We start from the raw sequence: 27,862 nt of genomic DNA, 5'->3' as shown, positions 1-27,862 counted from the left end.
TTCCTTCCTTTCTTCCTTCTTTCTTTCTCCAGTTCTTGGTTTATTCCTCCCCTCTGACCTTTCTTCCTTCCATTGTTCCTTCCTTCCTTCTTCCTCCCGTTCTTGGTTTGTTCCTCCCCCTTGACCTTCCTTCCTTCCTTCCTTCCTTCCTTCCTTTCCTCCCTCACTCCCTCAAGGCCGCCATCCATTCCAGCCTCTCTTTTTACTGATAAATTGAAGTTATCTCTTAGACAACCGAAGAAATATTGTGCTCTCTCTCTCTCTCTCTCTATATATATATATATATATCTATCGAGAGAGAGAGAGAGAGAGAGAGAGAGAGAGAGAGAGAGAGAGAGAGAGAGAGAGAGAGAGAGAGAGAGAGAGAGAGAGAGAGAGAGAGAGAGAGAGAGAGAGAGAGAGAGAGAGAGAGAGGTTTCTAATTATTTCTTGACCTCACCACATTTTCATCGTCTCCGCCACAGACAGAGAAAAGGAATCAGGTCAGCTGGAGATTAATTAACAGTATTGTGAAAGCGTTTTTGTGTCTGGGTTTGGTAAGGGGAGGAGAGGAGAGGTGAGAGGAGAGGAAATGATCTTGGGAATTCAGGATACGGTTTTGTGCGTGTCTGTGTGTGTGTGTGTGTGTGTGTGTGTGTGTGTGTGTGTGTGTGTGTGTGTGTGTGTGTTTTTTCATCTCTACAGCTTATTAACGTCATGATGAAGATGGAGAAAGGAGGGGAGGTATGCTGATGAGGTGATGGGAAATTATCTGGAATTCATTTGCTAATAGAGTTTATAGAGTCGGGTAATGTGGGCGAGGAACAAAGCTGAGAGGAGGGAGAGAAAGGGAAGCAAGGCCAGTGTGAGGGGAAATTATCGTTGGACTTCAAGTTAATGAGAAGAATAGAAAATGTCTGAGTATAGTTTCCATCATGTACTGCTATTCTCGTTTAAAAGAAGTATTTGTGTGTGTGTGTGTGTGTGTGTGTGAGTGTGTGTGTGTGTGTGTGTGTGTGTGTGTGTGTGTGTGTGTGTGTATTCCCTGGCTCCTAACAACGTGAGAGTCAACTAGCAGTCACCCAATTCAAACTTCGCCCTCGTTCGCTGGCCCATGTATATGCGTGCGTGTGTGAGTGTGTGGGTGCGTGCATGGCCAGGCGACAACCACCGCTACGTGCCTCGTGTTGCTGGGAGAACGCTAGAACGAATCGCCCTGGGCCGTATCTGACACATTTCGGGGCCCACACATCCAAGGCTTCCGTAGGGGTTGTGGCTATTCCCTTGGGTAGTTTTATAAGCCTAGTGGTAGTTTACGGAGCTTCTGCACTATGAGCGGGAAGAAGAACAGACGAGAACCCGATTCATCTCCATATCGGCCATTGGAAATAGTTAGTGAAAGCCGAAAGTGTCTGAGAAAATGAACCTGGCATGTTAGGGTCCCTGGGTGTGGTGGAGGTGGTAGTTGTGGTTGTGGTGGTAGTGGTGGTAGTTATAGTTTTGGTGGTGGTGGTGATGGTGGTGGTGGTGGTGGTGGCTTGCTCAGGAATTTGTATATCACTTTTTACCTCTTTCTTTTTTTGTTTTTCTTTTTTAGCCTTTCGCGTTTGCCCTTCAGTGTTTTTACTTGTTTTTCCCTTCCATTCTTTTCAACATTTTTACATCCTCTTTCTTGTCGTCCTCCCGAACATCCATTTCTTTCCCCTCTCCTCCTCCCTCCTTTTTTTTTTTTTGTCTTCATTTCTCATTTTCTGTCGCTCCCTTTCTGCCTTGTTTTGTTTCCATTATTCCTTGTTTTCTCAGATCTTTTTTTAATCCTATTTTTCTCTTATCATGCCTCCATCCTTCTCCTTCCCTTCGTACATCTCTTATTTTCCCTTTTTTTTAAGGCCTCCATCCCACTTATTTTTTTTCTTTCTCGCCCCCTCCCCTATCCCTTAGCCTTATCCCACTCCCTCTTTGCCTTTCAATCACCACCTTCTCGATATTTATCTTAAGAATTTCGTTTACATTGGCGTCTAACAAATGTACTATAAAAATGATACACCTGGCAAGTACTGGGAGAACTTACCTGTGCGTAGGATTAGTCATTAGGGCGGTGGTGATGGGGAGACAAAGCAGCGCACAGAGGCAAAGACTTCCCCACAGCCTCACGCCGCCCATATCCTGCGAAAGAAACAAAGAGGTAAGAATCGAAAACAAAACAAAAAAAAGGCTAAGACAGGATCGGAGACTGGAGGAGAAGCAGACGGATAAAAAGAAACAGAGGGGTAAATATTTGAAAGCTTAGGAAGAGGAAACAGAAGGTTGAAACAGGAATTGGAACTGGAGGAAAAGTAGAAGGATAAGAAGAAACAGAGGAGTAAATATTTGAAAGCTTAGGAAGAGGGAACGAAATGCTAAAACAGGAATAGGAAACAAAAGACCAAAACAGGAATAGGAAACAAAAGACCAAAACAGGAATAGGAAACAAAAGACCAAAACAGGAATAGGAAACAAAAGACCAAAACAGGAATAGGAAACAAAAGACCAAAACAGGAATAGGAAACAAAAGACCAAAACAGGAATAGGAAACAAAAGAGTAAACCAGGAATAGGAAACAAAAGACCAAAACAGGAATAGGAAACAAAAGACCAAAACAGGAATAGGAAACAAAAGACCAAAACAGGAATAGGAACTGGAGGAAAAGTAGAAGGATAAGAAGAAACAAAGAGGAGTAAAGATTTGAAAACGTAGGAAGAGGGAACGAAAGGCAGAGATAGGAAGGGAAATTGGAGAGATAGAAAAAATAAGAATAACTGTAGAAGAAACAAAGAGGAGTTATGATTTGAAAGCTTAGTAAAAGAGAACAAAAGGTTAAGATAGGAATGGGCATTGAAGGAGAAGTAGAAAGAAAATAATAGCTAACAGAGAAGTAGGCAGATTGGGCAAACAGGAAGAGGAATCGGAGAAGTGGATAGAAAAGGGAGAATATAATGTATGATATGAAGGAGAAAGGTGATTGTGAAGAAAAAAAATTAATAATGGTAGAGAGAGAGAGAGAGAGAGAGAGAGAGAGAGAGAGAGAGAGAGAGAGAGAGAGAGAGAGAGAGAGAGAGAGAGAGAGAGAGAGAGAGAGAGAGAGAGAGAGAGAGAGAGAGAGCGAAAATGTCAGAAATATCAGAAATATAATGTGTTTATTCTGCCGTCTCTGACAAGCACGTATCGATCCTTTATCCTTTTAATGCAAAATTCGGAAGGAAATAGAAATAAAAACAAAAGCGGGTATAATAGTGTGTGTGTGTTTGTGTGTGTGTGTGTGTGTGTGTGTGTGTGTGTGTGTGTGTGTGTGTGTGTGTGTGTGTGTTCGTGTTCGTGACGTTGTACATCAGAAAGCCATATTTCCTATGATTATGTACATAAATATGAATTTGGGCTTAGATGACGCGTGCGGAGGGTGTTGAGAGAGAATGAGAGGAAGGTGAAGGGGAAAGCTGACAGGAAGATGAGGGGAAGGTGGTCAAAACGTAACGCACTGGTTATATGGTGGTGGGGAAAGGGGATGTGTAGGCCTAGGGTGGTGACAGGGCAGTGATGTGTGGGTGAGGTGAAAATAGGGAAAGATTGAGAATAAGGGGAAGGAAGACGGTGACAGGTAGATGAGGGAAAGGTGATAAACAGGTATGGTGCAGGATATCGGGTTTGCCAAAGGGTGGAATGGAAAGGGAATGTGTAGGCCTAGGCTGGTGACGAGGACAGTGGTGTGTGGGTGAGGGGAAGAATAGGGAAGAAATGAGAATGAGAGGAAGGGGAATGGTGACAGGTACATGAGGAGAGAGTGATAAACAGATGGTATACAGGTAGGATGCAAGGTAGTATAGAGTTTACTGAAAGATGGTGGGAAAAGGATATGTGTAAGTCTAGGTGGGTGTCAAATCAGTGATGGGGGAGGAGAGGGAGGGAAGGGAAGGGAAGGAGGCAGGGTGAGGTGAAGGGGAAGTGGGGGAAGAGGGGGAAGAGATTGAAGGAAGGGAAGGGGAAGAGCCAGGCTGAGGTGAAGGAAAACTGGGGTAAAAGGGGGAAGGAAGGGGAGAAAAGGGAAGGGAAGGAGGCTGACTGAGGTTAGGGGAACGGAGGGAAGGGTGGGGGAACAGTGGAAAGGAAGGGAAATAAGTGAGGGAGAAATGAGGGAAGAGGGAGGAGAGACTGAAGGAAGGGAGGGGAAGGAGACAGACTGAGGTGAAGGGGACCTGGGGGAAGAAGGGAGAGAGAGGGAAGGGAGGGAAGGGGAAGAGGCATACTGAGGTGAGGGGAACTGAGGGAGGAAGGGAGAGAGAGGGAAGGGAGGGAAGGGAAGGAAGCAGGCTAAAATGAAGGGGACCTGTCTTGAGAATGCTGGATGATGGAAAAATAAAGCTATAGGCCTCACCCTAAATTGGATCAAAATAGGGAGAGGAGAGCTTCCAGCAAAACAACGGCAGGAGTAGGAGGAAGAGAAGGATTAGGAGAAGGGGGAGTGCCAAGAGGAGAAAGAGGAGGAGAAGTAGGAGGAAAAGAGCAAAAAGAGAAGGAAGAAAAATTATAAAGATACAAGTGGATGGAGGTGTTAGTTGAGGGGAAAATGGGGAGGAGGAGGAGGAAGAAGAGGAGAAGGAGGAGATGCGGAGGCGTAGAAGGAGAAAAAATATGCGGAGGAAGAAGATGCGGAGGAGGAGAAGGAGAAAGTTGTGGAGAAGGAGAAAGATGCGGAAGAGGAGGAGAAGGAGGAGGAGGAAGGGAGAGAAGATTAGATCAGGTCCCGGGATGAAGTTCCTGGTAGGAGGGGGGGGGGGGGGCCGGGGGATGTATTAATTAGCGCAACACCTACGTATTTAAGGTGTTGCGGGATACACACCCACTCTCTCTCTCTCTCTCTCTCAGGTGCAGTTGTGGTTATATAAATGATAATAATAAGGGCCAGTTTTACAGTCCAGTGCAGCAAGTTCGTAAGCTTCCCAACCAAACCCATAAAAATACGAAAATTCCTTCTATAGTGTTTGGCGTTGAAATAAAAAGGAGGAAATTTTAGGAAACCACACAGGAAATCTCTTTAGTATCTGGTAATGAGTAGAAATAGCAGATCATTGTGGAGCATATAGTTTGGCGTTGAAATAAGAAGAAGGAAATTTTAGGAAACCACACAGGAAATATCTTTCGTATCTGGTATTGAGTAGAAATAGATCATTGTGGAGCATATAGTTTGGTTTGGCGCTAACAATGACTCTGTGTTGGACTGAGGAACCAGCCCTAAGATCTGCTGCCACGGAAATACAAAGCTTGGCATACATTTAAGTCGGCATTCTCAGACGCTTCTACCCTTTTCATAATCTATTTCCAAACATCGAAAAGAAGGTTAATCAAGTTCTCATGCGTTTTGTTTGGCATTCATGATACTTAAGCTCTGTCAGACTACCACCAGGGTCATAAAACTACCCCTAGAAATTCTCACACATCCTACCAAAGACTTGTCAAATATATGTGCTTGGGTAACGAAATGTTTAAGAATGTGGCCCTTAGAGCGACGAATGACAGTAATCACCACCCTCACCATCATCATCATCAGTATCATCATCAGAGAAGGGATAATAGCAGCTAATTTGAGAAGTCAGCAGTTGGTCCTTGTGTCCAGTCTGATAATGGTACGTTGGTTCTCCGTTTCTCTATCATAAACTAAACTAGATTCGGTGGATAATATGACATCACCTGAGAGAGAGAGAGAGAGAGAGAGAGAGAGAGAGAGAGAGAGAGAGAGAGAGAGAGAGAGAGAGAGAGAGAGAGAGAGAGAGAGAGAGAGAGAGAGAGAGAGATTATATTATTAATGTCTTCCCTTCTACGGTTTACCAATGCTATCTCTGACGTCTTAAAGATCAAATCACACACACACACACACACACACACACACACACAAGATGCAAGATGGCGCCACTATAAACACTCGCCTGCGCCAGAACGGCCTGGGCCGACCATCAGGACCCACCGGAAAGAACCCTTGGACCGACCATCAGGATCCACCGGGAAGAAGCCTACCGGCGCAATAGGCCGCAATGTAAACACACACACACACACACACACACACACACACACACACACACACACACACACACACACACACACACACACACACACACACACACACTCACTGGTTACTTAATTATCCTCCCTTTGGTATCCTCTTTGCTCCACCACCACCACCACCACCACCTCTGACCCCATTTCTCCATCTGATCCTTCACCATCCCACCCGACGTTCATCACACGAATTAACATCAGAAGCCATACGGACGTGACTTAAACGCTCTCAAACCGAAGCGGATTTCATTTCGTGTCAGAGGAAGCCTGAGAAACGAAAAATAGCATGAAATAACGCCCACATTTCCATATATATACGATCCCTTCGCTCAACGCTGCCGAGACTGAGAACATCGGGAGCTAAGAGGAGCTGTCGAGCAAATACACTCTGAAGGAAGGATCGCAGGACGGTCTTTGGCGTATTGGTTCTCGAGTGAGTGAGTGAATCGCTTTAGCTGATGAAGAGGAATCTTTAATCGTAGCCGGGGACGAGAGAGAGAGAGAGAGAGAGAGAGAGAGAGAGAGAGAGAGCAATTAACCATATGATCTCATGCCACAGTGATCATAATTTACCCTTTGTCTTCAAATACATATTGTAGCTGTAGCTAGTTCTGGGACACACACACACACACATACACACACACACACACACACACATTCACACACATTCACACAGACACACATATACAACCTTTACCGAGGGAAGCACAGATGCAGACAAGCAAATACAAAAGCCAAAAAAAAAAAAAAAATAGGTGGTCGAAGACAGAAGTAAAATTAATCCAAGTCGGTTAAGTCGGTAAAGAGGAAGGCAGAGAGAAGCAACAATTCTCAAACATTCTTCTTAACAGACAAATCACCAAAAATAAAATGAAATAAATCTAGAAGGACGTGGAGAGGGAGCGAAAAGCTACACACATATTACTTGCAGACAGACAGACAGACAGACAGACAGACAGGCAGGCAGGCAAACAAAGACTGACTCAGCAGATAAAAAGATCAAAATACAAGAAAACGGAGAACTGGAAACGCTACTGGTATAGGCCTATCTTTCTCCTTGCTGTGTGTGTGTGTGTGTGTGTGTGTGTGTGTGTGTGTGTGTGTGTGTGTGTGTGTGTGCGTGTGCGTGTGTGTGTGTGTGTGTGTGTGTGTGTGTGTGTGTGTGTGTGTGCGCCGGTGAATTTGGAGCTAAGTAAGTCTTCAGCAGCGACAAGAAGCAGGAGTGCGAGTTTGTCAGTTGGCTCCTTAAGTTACAGAGCTAATGCTAAGGTTTGCTTCCTCGCTCAACACACTGCTTTCGTTTTACCCGGATACGCGCGCAGGAAAGAAAGACAGATGTGTGCGTGCGGGTATGTGAGTGCGTGTATTTGAGAGACAGGTAAAGAACGAGGATGGATCGTGTGGAGCTGCGAATAAGTATGAGTGTGAAGGATTAATTAAAGAAGGCAACGATAAAAGAGGGAAGATGTAGTATGATACAATTCATGAAATATTACGTGACGGAACAATGAATAAAGATGATGAATGAGTGAGAGAGAGCGAGGATGAAAGAGTTGGAGGCAGATACATGAAGATAAATGAAGTGTTCAGGGAAAGGAAAGCTAACGTGAGGGAAGAGGTGAGTGATGAAGTGACGGGATGACATGGATACTTGTGAATGATGGATGAATGAAAGAAGCCACGTGGATTTATTAGGAAACTTCAAAGATCTACGGTACTTATATGTGAAAAATAACGAAGTGAATCCAACAGGCGATGAAAGATATAGCGATCGCGACCCACAGAGAACAGTATATGTATATGTATATGTATATGTATATATACAGAGAGAGAGAGAGAGAGAGAGAGAGAGAGAGAGAGAGAGAGAGAGAGAGAGAGAGAGAGAGAGAGAGAGAGAGAGAGAGAGAGAGAGAGAGAGAGAGAGAGAGAGAGAGAGAGAGAGAGAGAGAGAGAGAGAGAGAGAGAGAGAGAGAGAGAGAGAGAGAGAGAGAGAGAGATCTAATTGTTCCAGGAAACGGAGCTAATTAAAGAATAAAAATAGACACAAGTTGATACGTATGTTATATAAATGATGAGCTATGTTCGCTGGGATGTGTAAAAGAGAGAGAGAGAGAGAGAGAGAGAGAGAGAGAGAGAGAGAGAGAGAGAGAGAGAGAGAGAGAGAGAGAGAGAGAGAGAGAGAGAGAGAGAGAGAGAGAGAGAGAGAGAGAGAGAGAGAGAGAGAGAGAGAGAGAGAGAGAGAGAGAGAGAGAGAGAGAGAGAGAGAGAGAGAGAGAGAGAGAGAGAGAGAGAGAGAGAGAGCGGAGAGGGGGCGGAGGTAACTTAGAAACAGAGAGATAACCTAATCTTGAAGCATGCACGAGAGCACTAACGATCTTAACTTTGAGAAAAAAATATGGTCGGAAAAAGATGATAATGGACGCAATAACAACAATACGGAGGAAGATTGCATTTACCTTCAAACGAAATTCAATACAAAAAATAACTCACACGAAATAAATGCTTGGAACTGTAACATCGCGAACCAATCTTTATAATCAACAAAGGACACGAGGATGAGGAAGTTAAGTGTCCTGGATTCTAATAGATGATTGAACGACAGAAAAGTGAAGAAAGAAAGGAAGGGAGGAAGGGAAGAGAAGCTTTTGACAGATAATAATAGATTCATTAAAGAGAGAAAGGGAGGGAAACTGTCGCGTAAAGCAATAGGAACTCACACCTCGAGGCGACAGACTGAAACTAGAGAAGACGTAAGACAAAAAATAAATAAACACCACATGACAAAGCGAGTTATTATTCATGCGGCAAGTTTAATGGAGGAGACGGGAAGACAATAATGATGAAAACAGAGATAATTAATGAGGATAAACGAACAGGAATAAGAGGAAAGCGATGTGAGAAGGAGAGCAAATAAAGCTAAAACAGAATGGCGAGGAATGACGGACAAAGGACGATGATAGCGAGACACAGACAGATTAATAAAGATAGAAGAACGAGGAGAGAGGGAACGAAAGGCAAGAAGCGGAAACACAGAAAGGAGAGAGAGTGTGTTGCAGCTTAAAGAGAGAGAAACAAAGGGAGACAGAGAAGGGAAGGAAAGGAAAGGGGAGGGGAGAGAAATAAAGAAGGGAAGGGGAGAAAAGAAAAAGGAAGGGAAGAGACATACGGACGGACAGACAAACAGGCAGACAGACAGCAACTAAAAGCGTTACAGATCCATGGAATTTAAGACAGGCAGATAAATATTGACAGACAAACAGACACAGACAGGCCGGCACAAACAGACAAAGATAATCAGACAAAGAAGGAAAATACGCAGTCAAACCCAACAGCTAAATGTGATATATGCCCAAATAGACAGACAGACAAATAAATACAGACAAGCAGACAGACACACACACATAGAAACACGCCTCAGAGCTACCTTGTCTGTGTGTAATAAGACAGACGAACAGGCAAACAGACAGAAAGACCACAACTAACAGCGATACAGACCCATATATGAAAGATAAACAGACAAAGATAGACAGACAGACAGACAGACAGACAAAGACCACAACTAACAGCGATACAGACCCAAAAATGAAAGATAAACAGACAAAGATAGACAGACAGACAGACAGACAGACAAAGACCACAACTAACAGCGATACAGACCCAAATATGAAAGACAGACAGACAGACAGACGGACAGACAGACAGATAGATACACGCCTAGGAGCTTCCATCTCTGTGTGCAATAAGTTTCCCCCAAAGTATGGCTTCAGGGACGGCGGGAAGGAGGAGTAAGAGCAGCACTTGTCAGTCACTTGTCTTGAATAACGAAGCTACGGCACAAGTTCATCTTCTCACCCTTCCCGTACAGCTGTTGCCGCTCACACACCTGGACGGGAACGCAAGTGAGAGAGAGAGAGTTAACAGGCAGGTAGGAGATGGAAGAGCGAGTGTAGCATGATGAACTGTTAATCAAGGACATAAAAGAGGATACTGCAGTGAGGAAAACATGTATAGGAGAGAGTTTTAATGAAAGGGCAAATTGTAGATATGAGAAAGTGAATTAATTTGGGTTACAGGTGAGTAGGAGACGGAAGACCGAGTATAGTATGATAAACTGCAACTAAAGTGACGTTATTAAGATATTGCAGTAGAGAAAATATGTATAGAAGAGAAAGTTTTAGTGAAAGGGCAAAGGTAGATATCTGAAGGTGAATTACTTTGTTCTATGTGGCGGATGCCTAGGAGACAGAAGAGCGAGTGTAGTTTGATGATATGTATATGACGGACGTTAAAAAGATAAAGGAATAAGAAAAATATAGGAGAGAACGTTTTAGTGAAAGGGCAAAGGTAGATATCTGAAGGTGAATTACTTTGAATTATGTGAGTTATAGTATTAAATATAAAGGTAAATTTAGGGGGTAAACGCTATAGTAGGGAAAACAGAAAACTAAAAACGGAGAACTACAATATAAAGAAATAATTAATAACCAAACAGAAGACAAAAAAAAGCAAGGAGACTGTAAAAAATGACATGTTGCTAAAGGATACGGGATTACATTTGAAAGATGAAAGAAACGGATTTTGTAAATCTAGAGAGGTGTGCCAAGGAGGGAGGGAGCGAAGGTAGTGTGTTAAATTAAGTGAAGAAGGAATAGAAGCCGAAGTAATAATTAAATGCTGGAGGCTAATTTTCGAAGATGTGCATAAGAACTGGAGAACATGTAAAGAAAATGGAGGTCCGTAGAATGAAGGAAAAAGGGGAAGAAAATAATATAGTACGGAATTATGAATGAGGAACAAGAAGGAAAAAAGCAATACCCTAATGAAAAATAAATACATGTGAGAGATGAATGACTTGGAGTGTGTACAAGGTAAACAGAGACAAGGAAAGGTGGAAAGTCGATGGAGGAAAGAACTCTGAATACGGAATGATATATAAGGGAAGAGAAGTACTTAGAGAACAAAGAAAGGTGGAAAGTCGTTGGAGGAAAGAACTTTGAATACGGAATGATATATAAGGGAAGAGAAGTACTTAGAGAACAAGGAAAGGTGGAAAGTCGATGAAGGAAAGAACTTTGAATACGGAATGATATATAAGTGCAGAGAAGTACTTAGAGAACAAAGAAAGGTGGAAAGTCGTTGGAGGAAAGAACTCTGAATACGGAATGATATATAAGTGCAGAGAAGTACTTAGAGAACAAAGAAAGGTGGAAAGTCGTTGGAGGAAAGAACTCTGAATACGGAATGATATATAAGGGAAGAGAAGTACTTAGAGAACAAGGAAAGGTGGAAAGTCGATGGAGGAAAGAACTTTGAATACGGAATGATATATAAGGGAAGAGAAGTACTTAGAGAACAAAGAAAGGTGGAAAGTCGTTGGAGGAAAGAACTTTGAATACGGAATGATATATAAGGGAAGAGAAGTACTTAGAGAACGAAAAAAAGCAACAGCACTAATCCCTGAAAAATTGTTAATCCGTCCGCTGCGATTGGCACGGATTTGGTTTTCTCTGGTAGCCTGGTAACATACACTCCCAGGACTTTCTTTGCCTCTGTGGTGGATAGTGGAGTGTTCCTCATGTGGTATTGGTATGCTGGATATCCCCTCCCAAGGTTCATGACTTTGCATTTTTTTGTTCCATTCCTGTAGCTTGGTGAGGTCTTCGAAATCCGCAGTCAAGGGGTTAAGCGTAAAGAGAGGCAGGTGCGCAGACAGGCGAAAGATAGGATAAATATAATGAAAACGAGGTCACATATAGCTGCGCGTGACCTCAGTGCTCATCTCCATCGCATTGGCCCTATATTATTTCCTTCCCCTTTTTCCTTCATTCTACAGGCCTCCATTTTTTTTACATATCCTCCTCGAACATCAGCCTTCAGCATTTAATTATTACTTCGGTTTCTATTCCTTTCTTCACTGAATTTAACACACTACCTTCGCTCCTTCCCTCATTGGCACACCTCTCTTTACCTTTACAAAATCCGTTTCTTTCATCTTTCAAATGTAATCCCGTATCCTTTCGCAACATGTCATTTTTTTACACAGTCTCCTTGCTTTTTTTTTACTTCTGTTTGGTTATCAATGATTTCTTTATATTGTATTTCTCCGCTTTCTAATTTTCTGTTTTTCCTACTATAACGTTTGTCCCCATCGATATACAAATGAGTGACAGACAAAGAAAAACAATTGTCAGCCGAAAACAATTACACAAGAACAGAAGAGCGTTGAATGGTGTAAATTGTGAGTGTGTGAAAAAAAATATGTATGTGTAATGCATATGTACAGAAAACTAAGAAGAGGGATGAAAGCTGTGAAATAAAAACTGTACAGGAAAACTGGAAATGCAAAAGCGTATACGAGAAGAAAAATGGATGATGAATACGACACTGGAAAAAGATAAAATACAGTGTGAAATGGAGGGAGAGAAAGTGATTAGTGCGCCTGATAGTGAGTGATGGCGTAGAGGAAAAAGGTTATCACATTGAACTACATACGGACTTAAAAAAAAAAAAAGCATATAGGAAAGAAAATAACCTGAGTGCCGTGAATGTTTTTTTTTTTGTAAATTGGAAAGGTATGAAGAAAGAAAAGCCGGATATAAAAACAGAAAAAGAGAAATGTGAGATAATGGAACAAGGGAAGAAAAAAAAAATTGCCTTCCTAGAAATGAGACTGAATAATTATGAAACCCCCAAAAATGTAGATAATTGCGGGTAACATCATTAGTGTCCATGAAGAGAGTTACTGGAAGAGGAGAAAAAGAGTGATGATGAAATATTAAAATCAATCAGTGAAGGAAAAAAAAGGAATGGAAGAGCAGGGCAAAGAAGGGAAGGGAAAGGAAGATAAGGGAAGGGAAAGAAAGATAAGGGAAGGGAAGATAAGTGAAGGGAAGGGAAGGGAAAGGAAGTTATGAAGAGGAAAGGGAAAGGAAGGGAAGGGAGGGAAAGTGAAGAAAAGAGAAGGGAAAATAAGAAAAGGGAAGGGAGGGGAAGGAAAGCTAAGGGGAAAAAAGGGAAGGGAAGTTTAGGGAAGGAAGGAGAAGTGAAGGGTCGGGAAGAAAAGGGAAGGGAAGGGAAGAAGAGGGGAGGGAAGATAAATAAAAGGAAGGGAAGGGGAGAAAAGAAAAAGGAAGGGAAGAGAAGAAAAAGGAAGGAAAGGGAAGGGATGGCAAGGAAAGGAAAGGAAAAGAAAGGGAAGGGAAGGAAAGGGAAGGGAAGGGAAGGGAAGAGAAACGAAATTGAATTGAAAAGGGAGAGAAAAGGAAGGAAAGGAAGGAAAGAAGAGGGGAGGGAAGAGAAATAAAGGGAAGGGAAGGGGAGAAAAGAAAAAGGAAGGACAGGGAGGGGGTGGCAAGGAAAGGAAAGGAAAGGAAAAGAAAGGAAGGAAGAAGGAAGGAAGGAAGGAAGGAAGAAGAGGGAGGGAAGAGAACAAAGGAAGGAAGGAGAAAAAGAAAAGGAAGGAAGAGAAGAAAGGAAGGAAAGGGAGGGATGGGAAGGAAAGGAAAGAAAAAGAAAGGGAAGGGAAGGGAAGGGAAGGAAAGAAATGAAAAGAAGAGGGGAGGGAAGAGAAATAAAGGGAAGGGAAGGGGCGAAAAGAAAAAAGGAAGGGAAGAGAAGAAAAAGAAAGGAAAGGAAAGAAAAGGAAGGAAAGGGAGGGATGGGAAGGAAAGGAAAGAAAAAGAAAGGGAAGGGAAGGGAAGGGAAGGAAAGAAAAGAAAAGAAGAGGGGAGGGAAGAGAAATAAAGGGAAGGGAAGGGGCGAAAAGAAAAAAGGAAGGGAAGAGAAGAAAAAGAAAGGAAAGGAAAGAATGGGAAGGAAAGGAAAGAAAAAGAAAGGGAAGAGAAGGAAAGAAGAGGGGAGGGAAGGGAAGTAAAGGGAAGGGAAGGGAAGAAAAGAAAAAGGAAGGAAAGAGAAGAAAAAGGAAGGAAAGGAAAGGGAAGGGAAGGAAAAGAAAGGGAAAGGAAGAGAAACGAAATTGAATTGAGAAGCGTGAGAAAGAAACGGCACACGATAAAGACTTTTCTCAATACAACGACAGAAAGTGAAGAATGTGAAGGACGAGAGAGAGAGAGAGAGAGAGAGAGAGAGAGAGAGAGAGAGAGAGAGAGACAGCCTGACACTGAAGTATACGAAGGAGGTAAAGAACAGTTGGAAATATTTCACTTCAAGCACTTAGCGGGACATTAGGGAACTCTCTCTCTCTCTCTCTCTCGAAAGCATAAATTAGTGGTGAAATACGTCAACATACCCACAAAAAAAAGAAAACAATCTATTATGCTCTCCATCTCTTTTTCTGGCCCCGTAAGAGCGATGGCAGCGCAGGACATGCAACTAATGATGAAATATATTAGCCCCCCCTCCAAGCAGTGCTCCGTTTTCTGTTGCCATGTAAAAGAAATTGATGCTTCATTGTTATTTATGGGCTGAAATTTGTCCTCATGAGCGGCGAAAGTGAAAAAATCGTGGTATGCGCAAGAAGCCACTGCCTGTCTCTCTCTCCCCATCCCGTTGCTGCTTTTGCCTTCCCCTTCTGTTCCGTTCCGTTCTGTATATACCTTTCTCTTTTCCTAGTTGCTCTTCCTCCTCCTTCTTTTCCCTTCCCTTCCATTCCATTCTCTCCTTTTCTTTTCCCTTCCCTTCTTTTCCCTTCCCTTTCGTTCCATTCTCTCCTTTTCTTTTCCCTTCCCTTCCATTCCATTCTCTCCTTTTCTTTTCCCTTCCCTTCTTTTCCTTCCATTCCATTCTCTCCTTTTCTTTTCCCTTGCCTTCTTTTCCCTTCCTTTTCATTCCATTCTCTCCTTTTCTTTTCCCTTCCCTTCTTTTCCCTTCCTCTTTTGTTCCGTTCTGTACTTTTCTCTTTTCCTAGCTTCTCTTCCTTCTCCTTCTTTTCCCTTCCCTTCCATTCCATTCTCTCTTTTTTTTCCCCTTCGCTTCTTTTCCCTTCCCTAACCATCTCCTTCCTTTCCCTTCCATTCCATTCCTTTTCTTTTTCTTCCTTTTCCTCCCCTTTTCTTCTCCTCCCTTTCCCTTCGCTTCTTTTCCCTTCCCTAACCATCTCCTTCCTTTCCCTTCCATTCCATTCCTTTTCTTTCTTCTCCTTCCCATCCTTTTCCTTTCGTATCGTTTCCTTTAAAATCCTCTCCTTTCCCATCCCATTATCGTTTAACCTTCCTTTACGTTTCTTGCACTTTTTGTTCATTTTCTTTCTCTTCCTAATACGTTTCCTCCCATCATTTCGCGTCTCTGCCTTCTTTTGCGTACTTCCTTTCCATTCCTTTCCATTCCCTCCCTTTCCTCTTGTTCCTTTCCTTTCCCTCTCCTTCCCATCCTCTCCCTTCCCTTCCCTCTCCTATCCTCTCCTTTCTCTTCCTTTACCTTTCCTTTAATCTTATACCTTCCCCTTCCCTTCTCTACCCTACTCTACCCTTTCCTTCCCTACCCATCCCTCCCTATCCCTTCCTTTTTCATCCCTTCGCTTCCCTATCCTGTCCTTCGAATCACTTCCCGCCCCGTCCCATTTCTTCCTTTCCCTTTCCTTTCCTTCACTTCCCTCCCCATTCCTTCCCATCCCGTCCTTTCCCTTCCCATTCCTTCCCTTCCCTTCTCATTCCTTCCCCTCCCTTCCCTTCCCCTCCCATCCCTTCCCTTTCCTTCCCTTCCTTTCCCTTTCCTTTCCATCTCTACCCGCCCTGCCCCTTTCCTTCCCTTTCCTTCCTCTTCTCGACCTTATCTCCTCCATCTATCTCCAGGAACACGCGTGGGTACACCGATACATCTCGTGTCCTCGCCCTTTTGCCGCGATATAATGCAGTGCTTGGCAAACTCGACAAACTGCGAGGAGAAGCGCTTCCGACACGTACCATTCTTCACCATGTTTTAGAATTACGACAGTGTGGGAAAATGTATATGTGTATGGCTTTAACAGATACCCGTAAAAATAAGATCCTGGATACACTGAAATTCCACACAAAAAACATAGTGCTAGACTTCACTGTGGCAAAAGGTATTAAACAAAGTCTTTCATATTAGAAATTGTGCTGTAAATATACAAGAAAATATATAATACTAGATTTTTACCGTGGTGGAAGGTATAAAACAAGAAAAGGAAAAACAGCGGAGTGCTTTTAAAAATGCCGAACCACGCATAAAACACGGAAGAGTGGCTGAGAGAACATGACAAACAGGAAAAGCTACAAATAAACAGGTAACTCACACACGTCAACAGTATCTCTTCAGGAGCCAAGAACATTATGAAAGAGAAGCGTAACTCTCCCTCCACGTCGCTTCTTTCCAGTTAAAATAGTGTCGTTCGTCCTCCTTTTAGCGGTCCGTGCATATAAATAATGTGGGGTGTAGTAGACCATTAAAACGTTTTCTTTAAAGTCGAAAAAGAAAACGAGACGCGGGAGTGAATTTCAGGGGAAACCGTTGAAAAATTGAGCATTTGGTAAATTCTTGATCTTTGATAATATTCTCTCAGGTGAAAGAAAATTGGAGGGAAAATTGGATTCCGACAGAGAGCAATCAGGAGAGAGAGAGAGAGAGAGAGAGAGAGAGAGAGAGAGAGAGAGAGAGAGAGAGAGAGAGAGAGAGAGAGAAAGAGAGGTTAAGAAAGACACTCTTGATCCAGGACCGAAACGAATAAAGTCTAATGAATCGAAAAGCAAGACTGCTTTCAATATTCGGCAGTCAAGCCTTACAAGGAGAAGAAATCACAAAAATAAAAGGCAATAAAGTGAAATACAAAGAAAGGGCGAAGAAAGAAAAATAATTATAGACGATATTTGTTGTTATAAAAAAATATTACATAGATGATATTTGTTGTTGTTGTTAGGAAAGTTTTTTTTAAAGGTAGACAATATTTGTTGTTGTTATCGTTGTCAGGGAAAAAAACATATAAACGATATTTGTTGAGGTTTGAAGACCCAAGGATGGAGAGCTTCCCCCTCCCCCGGCCCGCCCCAACACACACACACACACACACACACACACACACACACAGCGAAGCGAAGCGAAGATACCCAAGTCAATAGAAGAAATTTCAAAGAATATAAAGTGAAGAAACAGAAGAAGAGATAATAAAAAAAAGTTGGGGAAAAAAGGAACATTGCGGGGAAGGGAAAAATGTTGGCGAAACGAAAATAAGGTTACCTCAACATATTTGAGAGAGAGAGAGAGAGAGAGAGAGAGAGAGAGAGAGAGAGAGAGAGAGAGAGAGAGAGAGAGAGAGAGAGAGAGAAATTATTCAGCTATTGTCAGTTTGTGCGCAGTGGGACTTGGGTTTCCACTCTCTCTCTCTCTCTCTCTCTCTCTCTCTCTCTCTCTCTCTCTTAACTATGTCAAGTACTACCTGTGTGTGTGTGTGTGTGTGTGTGTGTGTCCTGAAGGAGGCAAGTTACAAGTAGGAGGAAAGCGGAGACCTGAGGGTTCTATGCCTGAAGCAGGAGGAGGAGGAGGAAGCTACAATCAAGAGGAAGTGTGGGAGACGAGTAAGAGGAGGAAGACGTGAGCGGAAAGAGGAACAAGAAGAAATGAAATAGTTTACGAAGAAGAAAATGAAGGAAGAGAAATTAATTAATGTTGAAAGACGTAGACGAAGAAGAGAACAAAAAGGAAGCGGCGAAGAGGAGTTAAAACAATTAGAAGAGAAAGGAGGAGAAACTGAGGGAAGGAGGATAAGAGAGGAAAGAGAAGAAGAGGAGGAGGAAGAAAAGAAAAAGTATTGTGGAAATTCACCTAGCCAGCTATTCAGTGGGTGATGGAAGAGAGGGAAGAACGAACGAAGAAAAGGAAGGAAGGAAGGAAGGAAGGAAAGGAAATAGGAGGGACGGAAGAAAGGACGAGTCAAAGGGGGGTAGGAAGGAGGAGGAGGAGGAGGAGTAGGAGGAGGAGGGGCAGGAAAGAGGAGGAGGAGGGGGAGGAAGAGGAGGAGGAGAGGTTAACGGAATCTGCCTGAGGAAGGAAGGAAGGAAATGGCGAAAAGTTATACACTTAAAGGAGGGGAAGTAGGAGGAGAAGCAGGAAGAAGAAGAAGAGGAGGAGGAGGAGGAGGAAGAGGAGAGGAAGAAGTGGAAGAGGAGGAGGAGGACGATGTGTTGCTTTGGGTAATGTAACGACGTGGCTGCAAAGTTAAAGTGAAACAGAGAGAGAGAGAGAGAGAGAGAGAGAGAGAGAGTTCTGGGAAGCGGAAGATGCCCACCGTCACTCTGCTATTCATTCACTCTTCTGGAATCCACCTTCAATGCATTTTTCTTTCTTTCTTTACATAGTTCATTGTCGAGACGAAGGCTATGTGGGGGATTGCTATTGTGTTACCTGTAGTGTATACCTTTTGAGAGCTGTCTTCGGTTTCATTATTTTACAGGTAGATGTTGTTGTGGTAGTGGTATACGTTGTTCAGCCTGTCCTTTGTAATACTTTAGGAACTTTTTTCTTTGTAGTACTCCTTTATACTCTCTCTCTCTCTCTCATTAAATATTCCATAATTTTTACGTACTTTTGTTTGTAGGCTTGGCGTTTTTAGTACTTTTTTCTTACTTTCTTAATTCTTTTCTAACATTTCTTTGTACATCCTTTTTCTTTTCAGTCATTAAATATTACTTATTCGTGGGTTTTTTTTCACTTTTTCTTGCTCTCTTAATTCTTTTGTAATATTGCTTCGTACATCCTTTCTTTGTTTTATTCATTATATTATACTTAGTTTTTGTTTTAATTTACTAGTTTTGCATTTTCAGCACTTCTTTCTTACTTATTTTCTTAATGTTGATGATCTTAATGATAATAATGATGATAAATGCCGCACGAGCATCACTTAATATTTCGTAGACTTTTTTTGTCATGTTTGAATTTATAGATTTTGCGTTTATAGCACTTGTCTTTCTTTCTTAATGACAATAATAACAATAATGATAATAGTCGCAGGAACGATTAGTAACGAGCATCAACATTCATATTTACTCCCTCTCACTTTCCTTATTCATTCATTAATTTATTCCGCCCGAGAACACAACACAACACAACAGAACACAACACAGGCCGCTTCGTAATCGTGGCGCGGCGCGTTCCTCAACTACACATTATGCCGAAACGAAACACACACACACACAGAGAGAGAGAGAGAGAGAGAGAGAGAGAGAGAGAGAGAGAGAGAGAGAGAGAGAGAGAGAGAGAGAGAGAGAGAGAGAGAGTAACAAACAAACAATTAAACAAGGATAGCAATGCACCCACTCACACGCACGTTTTGCCCTTGACCCAGTGTGTGTGTGTGTGTGTGTGTGTGTGTGTGTGTGTGTGTGTGTGTGTGTGTACATTAAGCCGAATACACTTACATGAGCCGTTCTGCAAACCAAAGAGATATTCTGTGGAAAATAATTACAGGTTGTGGAAAGACTTTTTTAGGGAGGTTGGAAGGGAGGTGGACAGGGATGGAAGAGGAAGAGGAGGGGGAGGAAACATGGACTAGCAGGCAGCAGAAAGCCTGTTGGCTCATTACTAGGCTGCCTGCTTTCAGTTATTTAATCAATCCGTTTGCCAAAGGAGTGGCTTGCAGGGAAGGATTAAAGCACTTGTGCACCTACTCTTGGATACGTTCAGTTTACTCCCGATGCAGCAAAGTGGCGATCAATGCGTTTCTTGAATGAGTTGATGCTCTCTGCGCTAACCACTTCTGCAGGAAGGCTGTTCCAGTGGCGAACAAATCTGTTCGAGAAATAACTCCTGCCGATGTCGGTATTGCATCGCTCTGCTTGAATTGTTTTTCCGTTGTTTCTTGTTCTCAGGTTAGTTTGTAGCGTGAAGAGCTTGGAGTGATCAACGTTGCTGAGCTTGTTCAGGTACTTAAAGTCTTGTATCATGTCTCCCCGCAGTCGTCTCTTTTCCAACGTGAAGAGGTTGAGTCGCTCGGGTCGCTCTTCATAGGGCTTCGTCCTCTGTGATGGTATCATCTTCGTGGCGCGGCGCTGTACTCTCTCAAGTAATTCAATGTCTTTCCTGTAATTTGGAGACCAGAATTGCACGGCGTATTCCAGGTGGGGCCTTACCAGCGAATTATACAAGGATAACATAACTCCCGGGGTCTTGTATTCGAAGTTCCTCGCTATGAACCCATGCATTGTATTGGCTTTCTTACAGGCGGACTTGCAGTGTTTTATTTGTTTAAAGTCACTGCTGATGGTGACCCCGAGGTCTCTTTCCTCTTGCACAACATGCAGTGGTTCGCCACCCATGTGGTATGTGTGGTTGCTGTTTCTGGATCCGATATGCATTACTTTACATTTGGTAGTGTTGAAGGACATCTGCCATTTTTCCGACCACCGAGTGATCAGGTCCAGGTCAGGATAATTTCGCAGTCTGCCGTCGGTTTGACGCCTTTCTGTGGAAAGCCTGTGAAGGCGTTGATTCTCGGAAGAATCCCGGAGACAATGATGTGGTGTGACTTTTCCTTGTAGCGGCGGATTACTCGTCGGTAGTCAGCTAAAATTTCCTCCGTGCGCATTGTTTGAACGTTGTTCGTTCCAGCGTGCAAAACAAAGAGTGTGTCCTGTTCCGTGTGGTCTGAGACGAAGTCTGCCGCCTCTTCTATATCTTGTAGTTTTGCACCAGGAATACAGTAGCGTCTCCTGTTCTTGATAATTCGTCCACAGAACTCAGTCAATTGTTCTCTAACAATGCTGTCACCCACCAGTTTTATGTTAACCTTGGTGTTGGCCCTTGATCCGGGGAAGTGTGATCCGTCTTCACAGGAGATGGCTGGGAGGATGATCTTGCGTCTTCGTCTGCAAGCTAGGGAGGAGAAGGAGGAGGAGGAGGAGAAGGAGGAGGAGGAGGAGGAGAAGAAGGAGGAGGAGGAGGAGGAGGAGGAGGAAGAGGTGGAGGAGGAGGAGGAATACATACATAGGAATACATAGGAAGAACAGACACCAGAAGACCTATCGGTCTATGGCGAGGGTGTCTGTTTACTACCGCTACTGCTAGTAATCTACGTGTGGTAGAACAGGACAGAATAGATGAAGGCTCCTCCCCACCCACCTCTCCCTCCGGCAACGTGCCGGCAGGAACTAGTTAGAAGAGAACACCATGTACCTTTAAGGAAGAAAGGGACATGGAAATTTTACAGTAAAGAGAGAAATAATAGGAAATTACTACCCTTAACTTACACTACTGGTAACCTAAGCTATGGGGGAAAATGACTTCATTACGTAAGAACATAAAAACATGGAAACGCAGGGAGGCTGGAAGAGGCCGAGTGGCCTACACAGGGCAGCCCCAGAATCCCCCCTAATACTCACGACGGGTGAGGTGTAGTTTCAGGGGCACAGGTGGAGGCTTGATCCTCGTTTTACCGGCGGTACTAGGCACGCACCAGTAACCTGTCACCTTACTGCACCCACACCTCACTCCACCTGTAATGCGGACATTAACTGTTGCTTTACTCTATTGTTAACTTACGCTACTTGCAATCTAGGTTGTGGGGGAGAATAATATGGATTTAGGTTGAGGTCTTGCTACAATCTGTCTGAAAACATGCGAAGAAGGGTCAGTATAATCTTATATCCCTGAAGTACTTATCCAATGAAGACTTAAACCTATTGATACTCTGTGCGCTAACTACTGACGGTGGGAGTCTATTCCAGTGATCGACGACTCTATTATTGAAAAAGGGAGGAGGAGGAGGAGGAGGAGGAGGGGGAGGTGGAGGTGGAGGTGGAGGTGGAGGTGGAGGAGGAGGAGGAGGAGGAGGAGGAGGAGGGTGAAGAAAAATACGGGGAGGAGGAAGGGGAGGAAGAGGAGGAGGAGGAGGAGGAAGAAGGAGGTGAAGAGGAAGAAGAAGAAGGAGGAATAGGAGGAGAAGAAAGAGGAGGAGATCACAGTGGTGGTGGTGGTGGTGGTGCCCACTTAAGAAAAGAAAAGAAAGAGGAGGAGAAAGAGGAACGAGGAACAAGAGAGAGAAAACAAAATGGTCAATAGAGTGAAGGAAAGCGAATGTGTAGAGAGAGGGAGGGATAAAATGAGACGAAGAAGCACAGAAACGAAAAACAGAAGAAGAACGAAAGAGATCAAGAAGATAGGAAGAGCGAAGGAGGATGGTGGAGAATTAAGTAAAGAAAGCAAATGGAAGAGGAACTAGAGAAAGGGAAGAAGGGAGAGAATGGAGGAACGAGGAAGGAAGCAATATTGGAAGGGAGGAAGGGAGGGAGGGAATGGAATGCGTGTTTGTTGTAGCAAGCCATTGAGGTGGAAATGTATTCAGTGTTCGATACAATACTAGCAATATCGCTGCAGTAGTAGGAGTGACAGTAGTAGTAGTAGTAGTAGTAGTTGTTGTTGTTGTAGTAGTAGTAGTAGAAGAAGTCGTAGAAGTAGTAGTAGTAGTAGTAGTAGTAGTAGTAGTAGTAGTAGTAGTAGTAGTAGTAGTAGTAGTAGTTGTAGCAGTAGTAGTAGTAGTAGTAGTAGTAGTAGTAGTAGTAGCAGTAGTAGTAGTAGTAGTAGTAGTAGTAGTAGTAGTAGTAGTAGTAGTAGTAGTAGTAGTAGTAGTAGTAGTAGTAGTAGTAGTAGTAGTAGTAGTAGTAGTAGTAGTAGTAGTAGTAGTAGTAGTAGTAGCAGTAATATTTTTTTCATAATTTTGACTCGATACTTATCCTTTGCCCTTTTTTATCTTTCTCTTCTATCTTTATCTTTTTTTTATTTTTTCCCTGTGGCTTTGTTTATTTCTTTAATTACTTTTTCTCGTGTGTCTGATTTTCATTGATTAATAGCCTCGTTTCCACTATGTGTCTATTTCTCTTATTAATATTTCCCCAGCGTTTGTTTTCTGGGATCTTTTTCCTTGTTTCTCTGTTTATTTATTTAATTATTAGCCTTTTCCCGTGTGTCAACGTTTATTTCCTTTATATATTTATCCTTACCAATACTTATCAAGACTCACGATCCAACTCTTCTTTGTGTATTATGACTTTTATTGGTTGCCTCTCGTGTTCTATCCCTTCAGTTGACTTAGCCTGTTTTTTTTAGGGGGGAGGGGGGGGGGGGAGGTTAGAAGGATATTAATCGTTTTGTATTTATCTATGTATTAATAACGTCGAGATGAGAAGTGAGTTATGTTTCTCTTATCTGTTTATCACTTTTGCGCGACGGGACTAAATTTGTTTATCTTTACTTCGCTTCAGATTTACGAGGCAGATGTTTAATGAATGTACAGGAAGGGAGCAAATCAACGGACGGAAGAGGGAGGGAAATAGTGATGAAAGGTGTATGGATGTAATTAGTCTCTCTCTCTCTCTCTCTCTCTCTCTCTCTCTCTCTCTCTCTCTCTGCACGGTAAATATTTCTCTTTCACTTTAATTCCTAACCCGACGCCTGTTTACTTTTTTCATCTCACCCCATCAAATTTTTCCTATCAGTTGTAGTCTGTTTTTCTTCTTCTTCTTCTTCTTCTTCTTCTTCTTCTTCTTCTTCTTCGTCTTCTTCGTTGCTTCTTTTTCCTCTCACTAGCCGCCACCAATCCATTGCTCATTTTGTTGAGTCGCCGCTGAGCAAGAGTTTGGAAAGTGAGGTGAGGACCCAAAACCTTAGCTGGAGTGACACCCGCTGATTGCTCTCCCTTACACCTCTACCCTCCCTCTTTCCCTCCTTCCTTCCTTCCTTTCTCTTTCACATCTCTTCCTTCCTTCCTTCCTCCTCTTCTCACTCATTCCTCTCCTTTCCATTTCGTGCTTTCCTTTACACCTCTCCTTCGTTCGTTCCTCTCTTTCTCACCTCTCCTTTCCTTCCTTCCGTTCTCTTCCTCAAACCTCTCTCTTCCTTCCTTCCTTCCTTCCGTTCTCTCCCTCACTTATCTTCTTCCTTTATTACGTGCTTTCCCTCACTTCTCGTCTCTCCTTCATTTCTTCCTTTTCTCTTTAATATCCCTCCTCTCCTTTCTTCCTTCCTCCTCTTTCTTACATCTCTTCTTTCCTTCATTCCTTGCTTTTCTGTCTCATGTCTCCCCCCTCCTCTCTTCCTTCCTCATCTCCAAAACACTTCACTTTTCCTTCCTTCCTCCGCTCTCCCTCTCTCTTGTTTCTCTTGTTCTCCCTATGTCGCTTTTCTCCTCTTTTCCTCTGTTATGTTTTCCTCTCTCCCTTTTCTTCCATCTCCCTCTCTCTTTTCTCCTCTCTCCCTCTCATGTTTTTCTCTTGCTTTCTCTCTCCCTTATCTTTTCTCTTGCCCTTTCTCTCCCTATTCTTTCTCCCTCTCATCCGTTCCTTTTGCTCCTTCTTCGTCTTCTCTCTCCCTCTCATCCGTTTCTCTTGCTTTCTCTCTCCCTTTTCTCACCATCTCCTGTTTCTCTTGATCTTTCTCTCTCCCTTTTCTCTTCCCTTCCTTCCTTCTTGCTCTTCCTCTCCCTCTTATTTTCTTTTCCACCCCCGTTTCTTCTGCTCCTACTCTTTTCCTCTTCTCTTCCATCCCTTTCCTCTTGCTCTCCCCCTCTCCCTTTTCTCTCCTCTCCCTTTCCTCTCCTTGGATTTTAAGAGGTAGCGTTCATACGAGCACCGAATGGCTGTTAAAAGTTCTAATTTATCGACAATTGTTATCTTTTAATTTTCCTTCCTGATATACCGTTCTCTCTCTCTCTCTCTCTCTCTCTCTCTCTCTCTCTCTCTCTCTCTCTCTCGTGTTAAACTGATGAGGAAAGTTATTCTGCGATTTAATTTCCTTTTCTTAATCTGTGAAAAGTAAGGTGTGAGAGAGAGAGAGAGAGAGAGAGAGAGAGAGAGAGAGAGAGAGAAACACACTTACATAATGACTTCTTCTTTTGCGTGTTCCAAGTTGTAAATCGTGGCTTTCTTTCTTTTAATGTGAGGAGGAGGAGGAGGAGGAGGAGGAGGAGGAGGAGGAGGAGGAGGAGGAGGAAGATAATGGCTGAAGGTAGGATAGGTGAGAAAGCATAAGGAGAGAAAAATCATTGTAAGGAAGTTATGAATGATGAAGGAAATGGGGAAATGAATGCAAGGAAGGAGAGTGATAAAGGAATAAACAGAAAGAATGGAAGGAGAAAAAGCAGTTGAAATGGGACTGGGAGCAAAGAGGAAGAAGAGTAGGTGTTGAGGAAGAAAGTGTGGAGGGAGAGAGAAAGAACTGCGATATAGGAAGATGAATTGAAGGAGAAAATGAGATTGAGGAAGTGGAGGGAGAGAGAAAGGAGAAGAAAAGACTCAAGGAAGAAAATAGTAAGAAAGGAAGGGAGAGAAGAAAAGTGAAAGGTGAGGGAAGAATCGAGCAAGAAAGGAGAAGGAAGAATAAAAGGAGGAAGTAAGGAAAAGGAAGAGCAGTGGAAGTACAGGGAAGAAGAGGAAGGAAGAAGAATCAAGTATGGAAGTGAGAAAGAGGATGAGAGGAAGCAGAGGGAAGGAAAAGAAAGGAAGAAGGAGGAAGAATGGAAGAGATACGTGAGAAAGGAATAGTGGAGACAAGGAATGAGGAAGTGAGAGGGAGGAAGAGTAAGCGAGGGAGAGTGGAGGGAGAGAGTGAAGCGAGAGGGGGGGAAGCGACCACGTACAACTTACGGTCACTCTCCACTGATTCATATTTTTCATATTTTTCTGCAACTTTAAGACCGCCTGGCAAGATCCCTCCTCCTCCTCCTCCTCCTCCTCCTCCTCCTTCACCTTGTATTTTTGTTAATGAAATGGCGGTAGGGAGGTAATCTTATAACTCTCTCTCTCTCTCTCTCTCTCTCTCTCTCTCTCTCTCTCTCTCTCTCACACACACACACACACACACACACACACACACACACACACACACACACGTACACAAACAAACAAACAAACAGTTATTTCCTTGTCTCTCCTTCAGCTTTGTTTTATTTACGATGCATTTTCTTTTCTTCATTGTTTTTCTTTTACTTTTTTTCTTTTTCTATATATAATAAGGCTCACTTTAAAAGATAAAATAAGAAGGAAAAAGATCAAATTGCAATATTCTCTAAAAAAAGGAATAATAGTGGTAGTAATAGTAGTAGCAGCAGCAGGAACAGCAGCAGTAGTGGTAGTTATTGTTGTTATTGTTATTGCAAAATCGTAACGCCACTGTCCTCGTCAAAGCATTTCTAGACACCTCTCCAAATGTTCACTTTCTCCCCTGCTTTGTTTGCACTTCCTCCCCTTCCCTCCCTCCCCCACACCCCTTCCCCGCCCTTGATTCACCTGTCCCCCTCTTCGCGTGCATCCCATCTCCCTTTTTTTACTGTCCCCTGAATTCACCTTCTCTCCCTCTTTCCCTTGGTCTCCCCTCTCTTCATCCCGTTATCGGTTCCCTCTTCCTTCCCCTCCTTCGTTCATCCCTCGCCTGCCTCTATGTTATCTCCTCCCCAGTCATCACCACCACCACCACCACCACCACCAATATCACCAACAACACCACACAACGAAAGTAACCACCGACGCTTACTCACATGGAAAGGGAAAGAGAATGTGTGTGTGTGTGTGTGTGTGTGTGTGTGTGTGTGTGTGTGTGTGTGTGTGTGTGTGTGAAACAACTATTCACATATTTTTCACATTCAAATTTGGTTTTGCTCATTTTTCTGCTTCCCATTTTATTTTTTATTTTTGCGTCCAGCAGTGCCTCTGTTGTCTTCCTGCGTGGAGCTGCATTAACATATGTACATTTATATTACCAAATAAATGCATAACAAACACACTACACACACACACACACACACACACACACACACACACACACACACACACACACACACACACACACACTTTACATACTTTTCTGTTTTAGTCTACGATTTTACTTGATAAATATTCATGAGGAAATATACATACATCTTTTGAAGGAGTAATGGATTTTCTCTCTCTCTCTCTCTCTCTCTCTCTCTCTCTCTCTCTCTCTCACACACACACACACACACACACACACACACACACACACACACACACACACACACACACACACCTTTGATATTCCCCTCAGCTTTCCTCTCATTTCTTTCAAGTACTTCCCTTCGCAGTTCCTCCTCCTCCTCCTCCTTTCTCCCTGTATACCCTTTTCTCCCTCAGCGTCCCTCCACTCAGAACTTTACTGCATTGAAGGAGGAGGAGGGCCTGGAGGCGGAGGAGGAGGAAGGGAACGTAGGAGGATTTCCCTAGATGCCCGTGACTCCTGCTTTTCCCTTCTCTGTCTGACCGCCGCCCACTCCAAGTTTCCCTCCTCCTTTTCCTCCTCCTTTCCCTCCTCCTCCTCCTCCTCCTCTTCTTTACTCTAGCCGCCGCCCTCCACACTAACCTCTTGTGGCTTCCCTTGAGAACGTTAAATGCTTATGACAGTGGTGTAAATATCTCCTTGTCCTCCTCCTCCTCCTCCTCCTCTTTCCCCTTCTCTTCTTCTTCCTCCTTCTCCTCCCTTACTACCTCCTTGTCCTCCTCCTCTTCTTTCCCCTTCTCTTCTTCTTCCTCCTTCTCCTCCCTTACTACCTCCTTGTCCTCCTCCTCTTCTTTCCCCTGCTCTTCTTCTTCCTCCTTCTCCTCCCTTACTACCTCCTTGTCCTCCTCCTCCTCTTCTTTCCCCTTCTCTTCTTCTTCCTCCTTCTCCTCCCTTACTACCTCCTTGTCCTCCTCCTCCTCTTCTTTCCCCTTCTCTTCTTCTTCCTCCTTCTCCTCCCTTACTACCTCCTTGTCCTCCTCCTCCTCATCTTCTTCCCATCTCTTCTTCTTCCTCCTTCTCCTCCCTTACTACCTCCTTGTCCTCCTCCTCCTCTTCTTTCCCCTTCTCTTCTTCTTCCTCCTTCTCCTCCCTTACTACCTCCTTG

The 27,862-nt window shown here is 43.3% G+C and overlaps 1 protein-coding gene and 1 long non-coding RNA gene across 2 annotated transcripts in view; one reads left to right on the top strand and one right to left on the bottom strand.

Moving 5' to 3' along the window:
- The window catches only part of LOC127001713 (uncharacterized), an 81,900-nt gene that overhangs the window by 1,382 nt on the left and 52,656 nt on the right, over positions 1–27,862 (top strand). The gene's annotated exons all lie outside the window — the stretch shown is intronic.
- Positions 1–27,862, bottom strand: part of LOC127001712 (uncharacterized) — a 101,036-nt gene that overhangs the window by 51,022 nt on the left and 22,152 nt on the right. The window contains exon 2 of the mRNA XM_050866810.1: positions 2,051–2,145. Coding sequence (XP_050722767.1) covers positions 2,051–2,145 — 95 coding nt within the window. The remainder of the gene's footprint in view (positions 1–2,050; positions 2,146–27,862) is intronic.

The sequence above is a fragment of the Eriocheir sinensis genome, chromosome 21 (assembly GCF_024679095.1).
Source record: "Eriocheir sinensis breed Jianghai 21 chromosome 21, ASM2467909v1, whole genome shotgun sequence".
In the NCBI taxonomy this organism is placed as follows: Eukaryota; Metazoa; Arthropoda; class Malacostraca; order Decapoda; family Varunidae; genus Eriocheir; species Eriocheir sinensis.
Note: the sequence above shows the minus strand (reverse complement) of the source record. Positions and strands in the feature narration are given on the sequence as shown.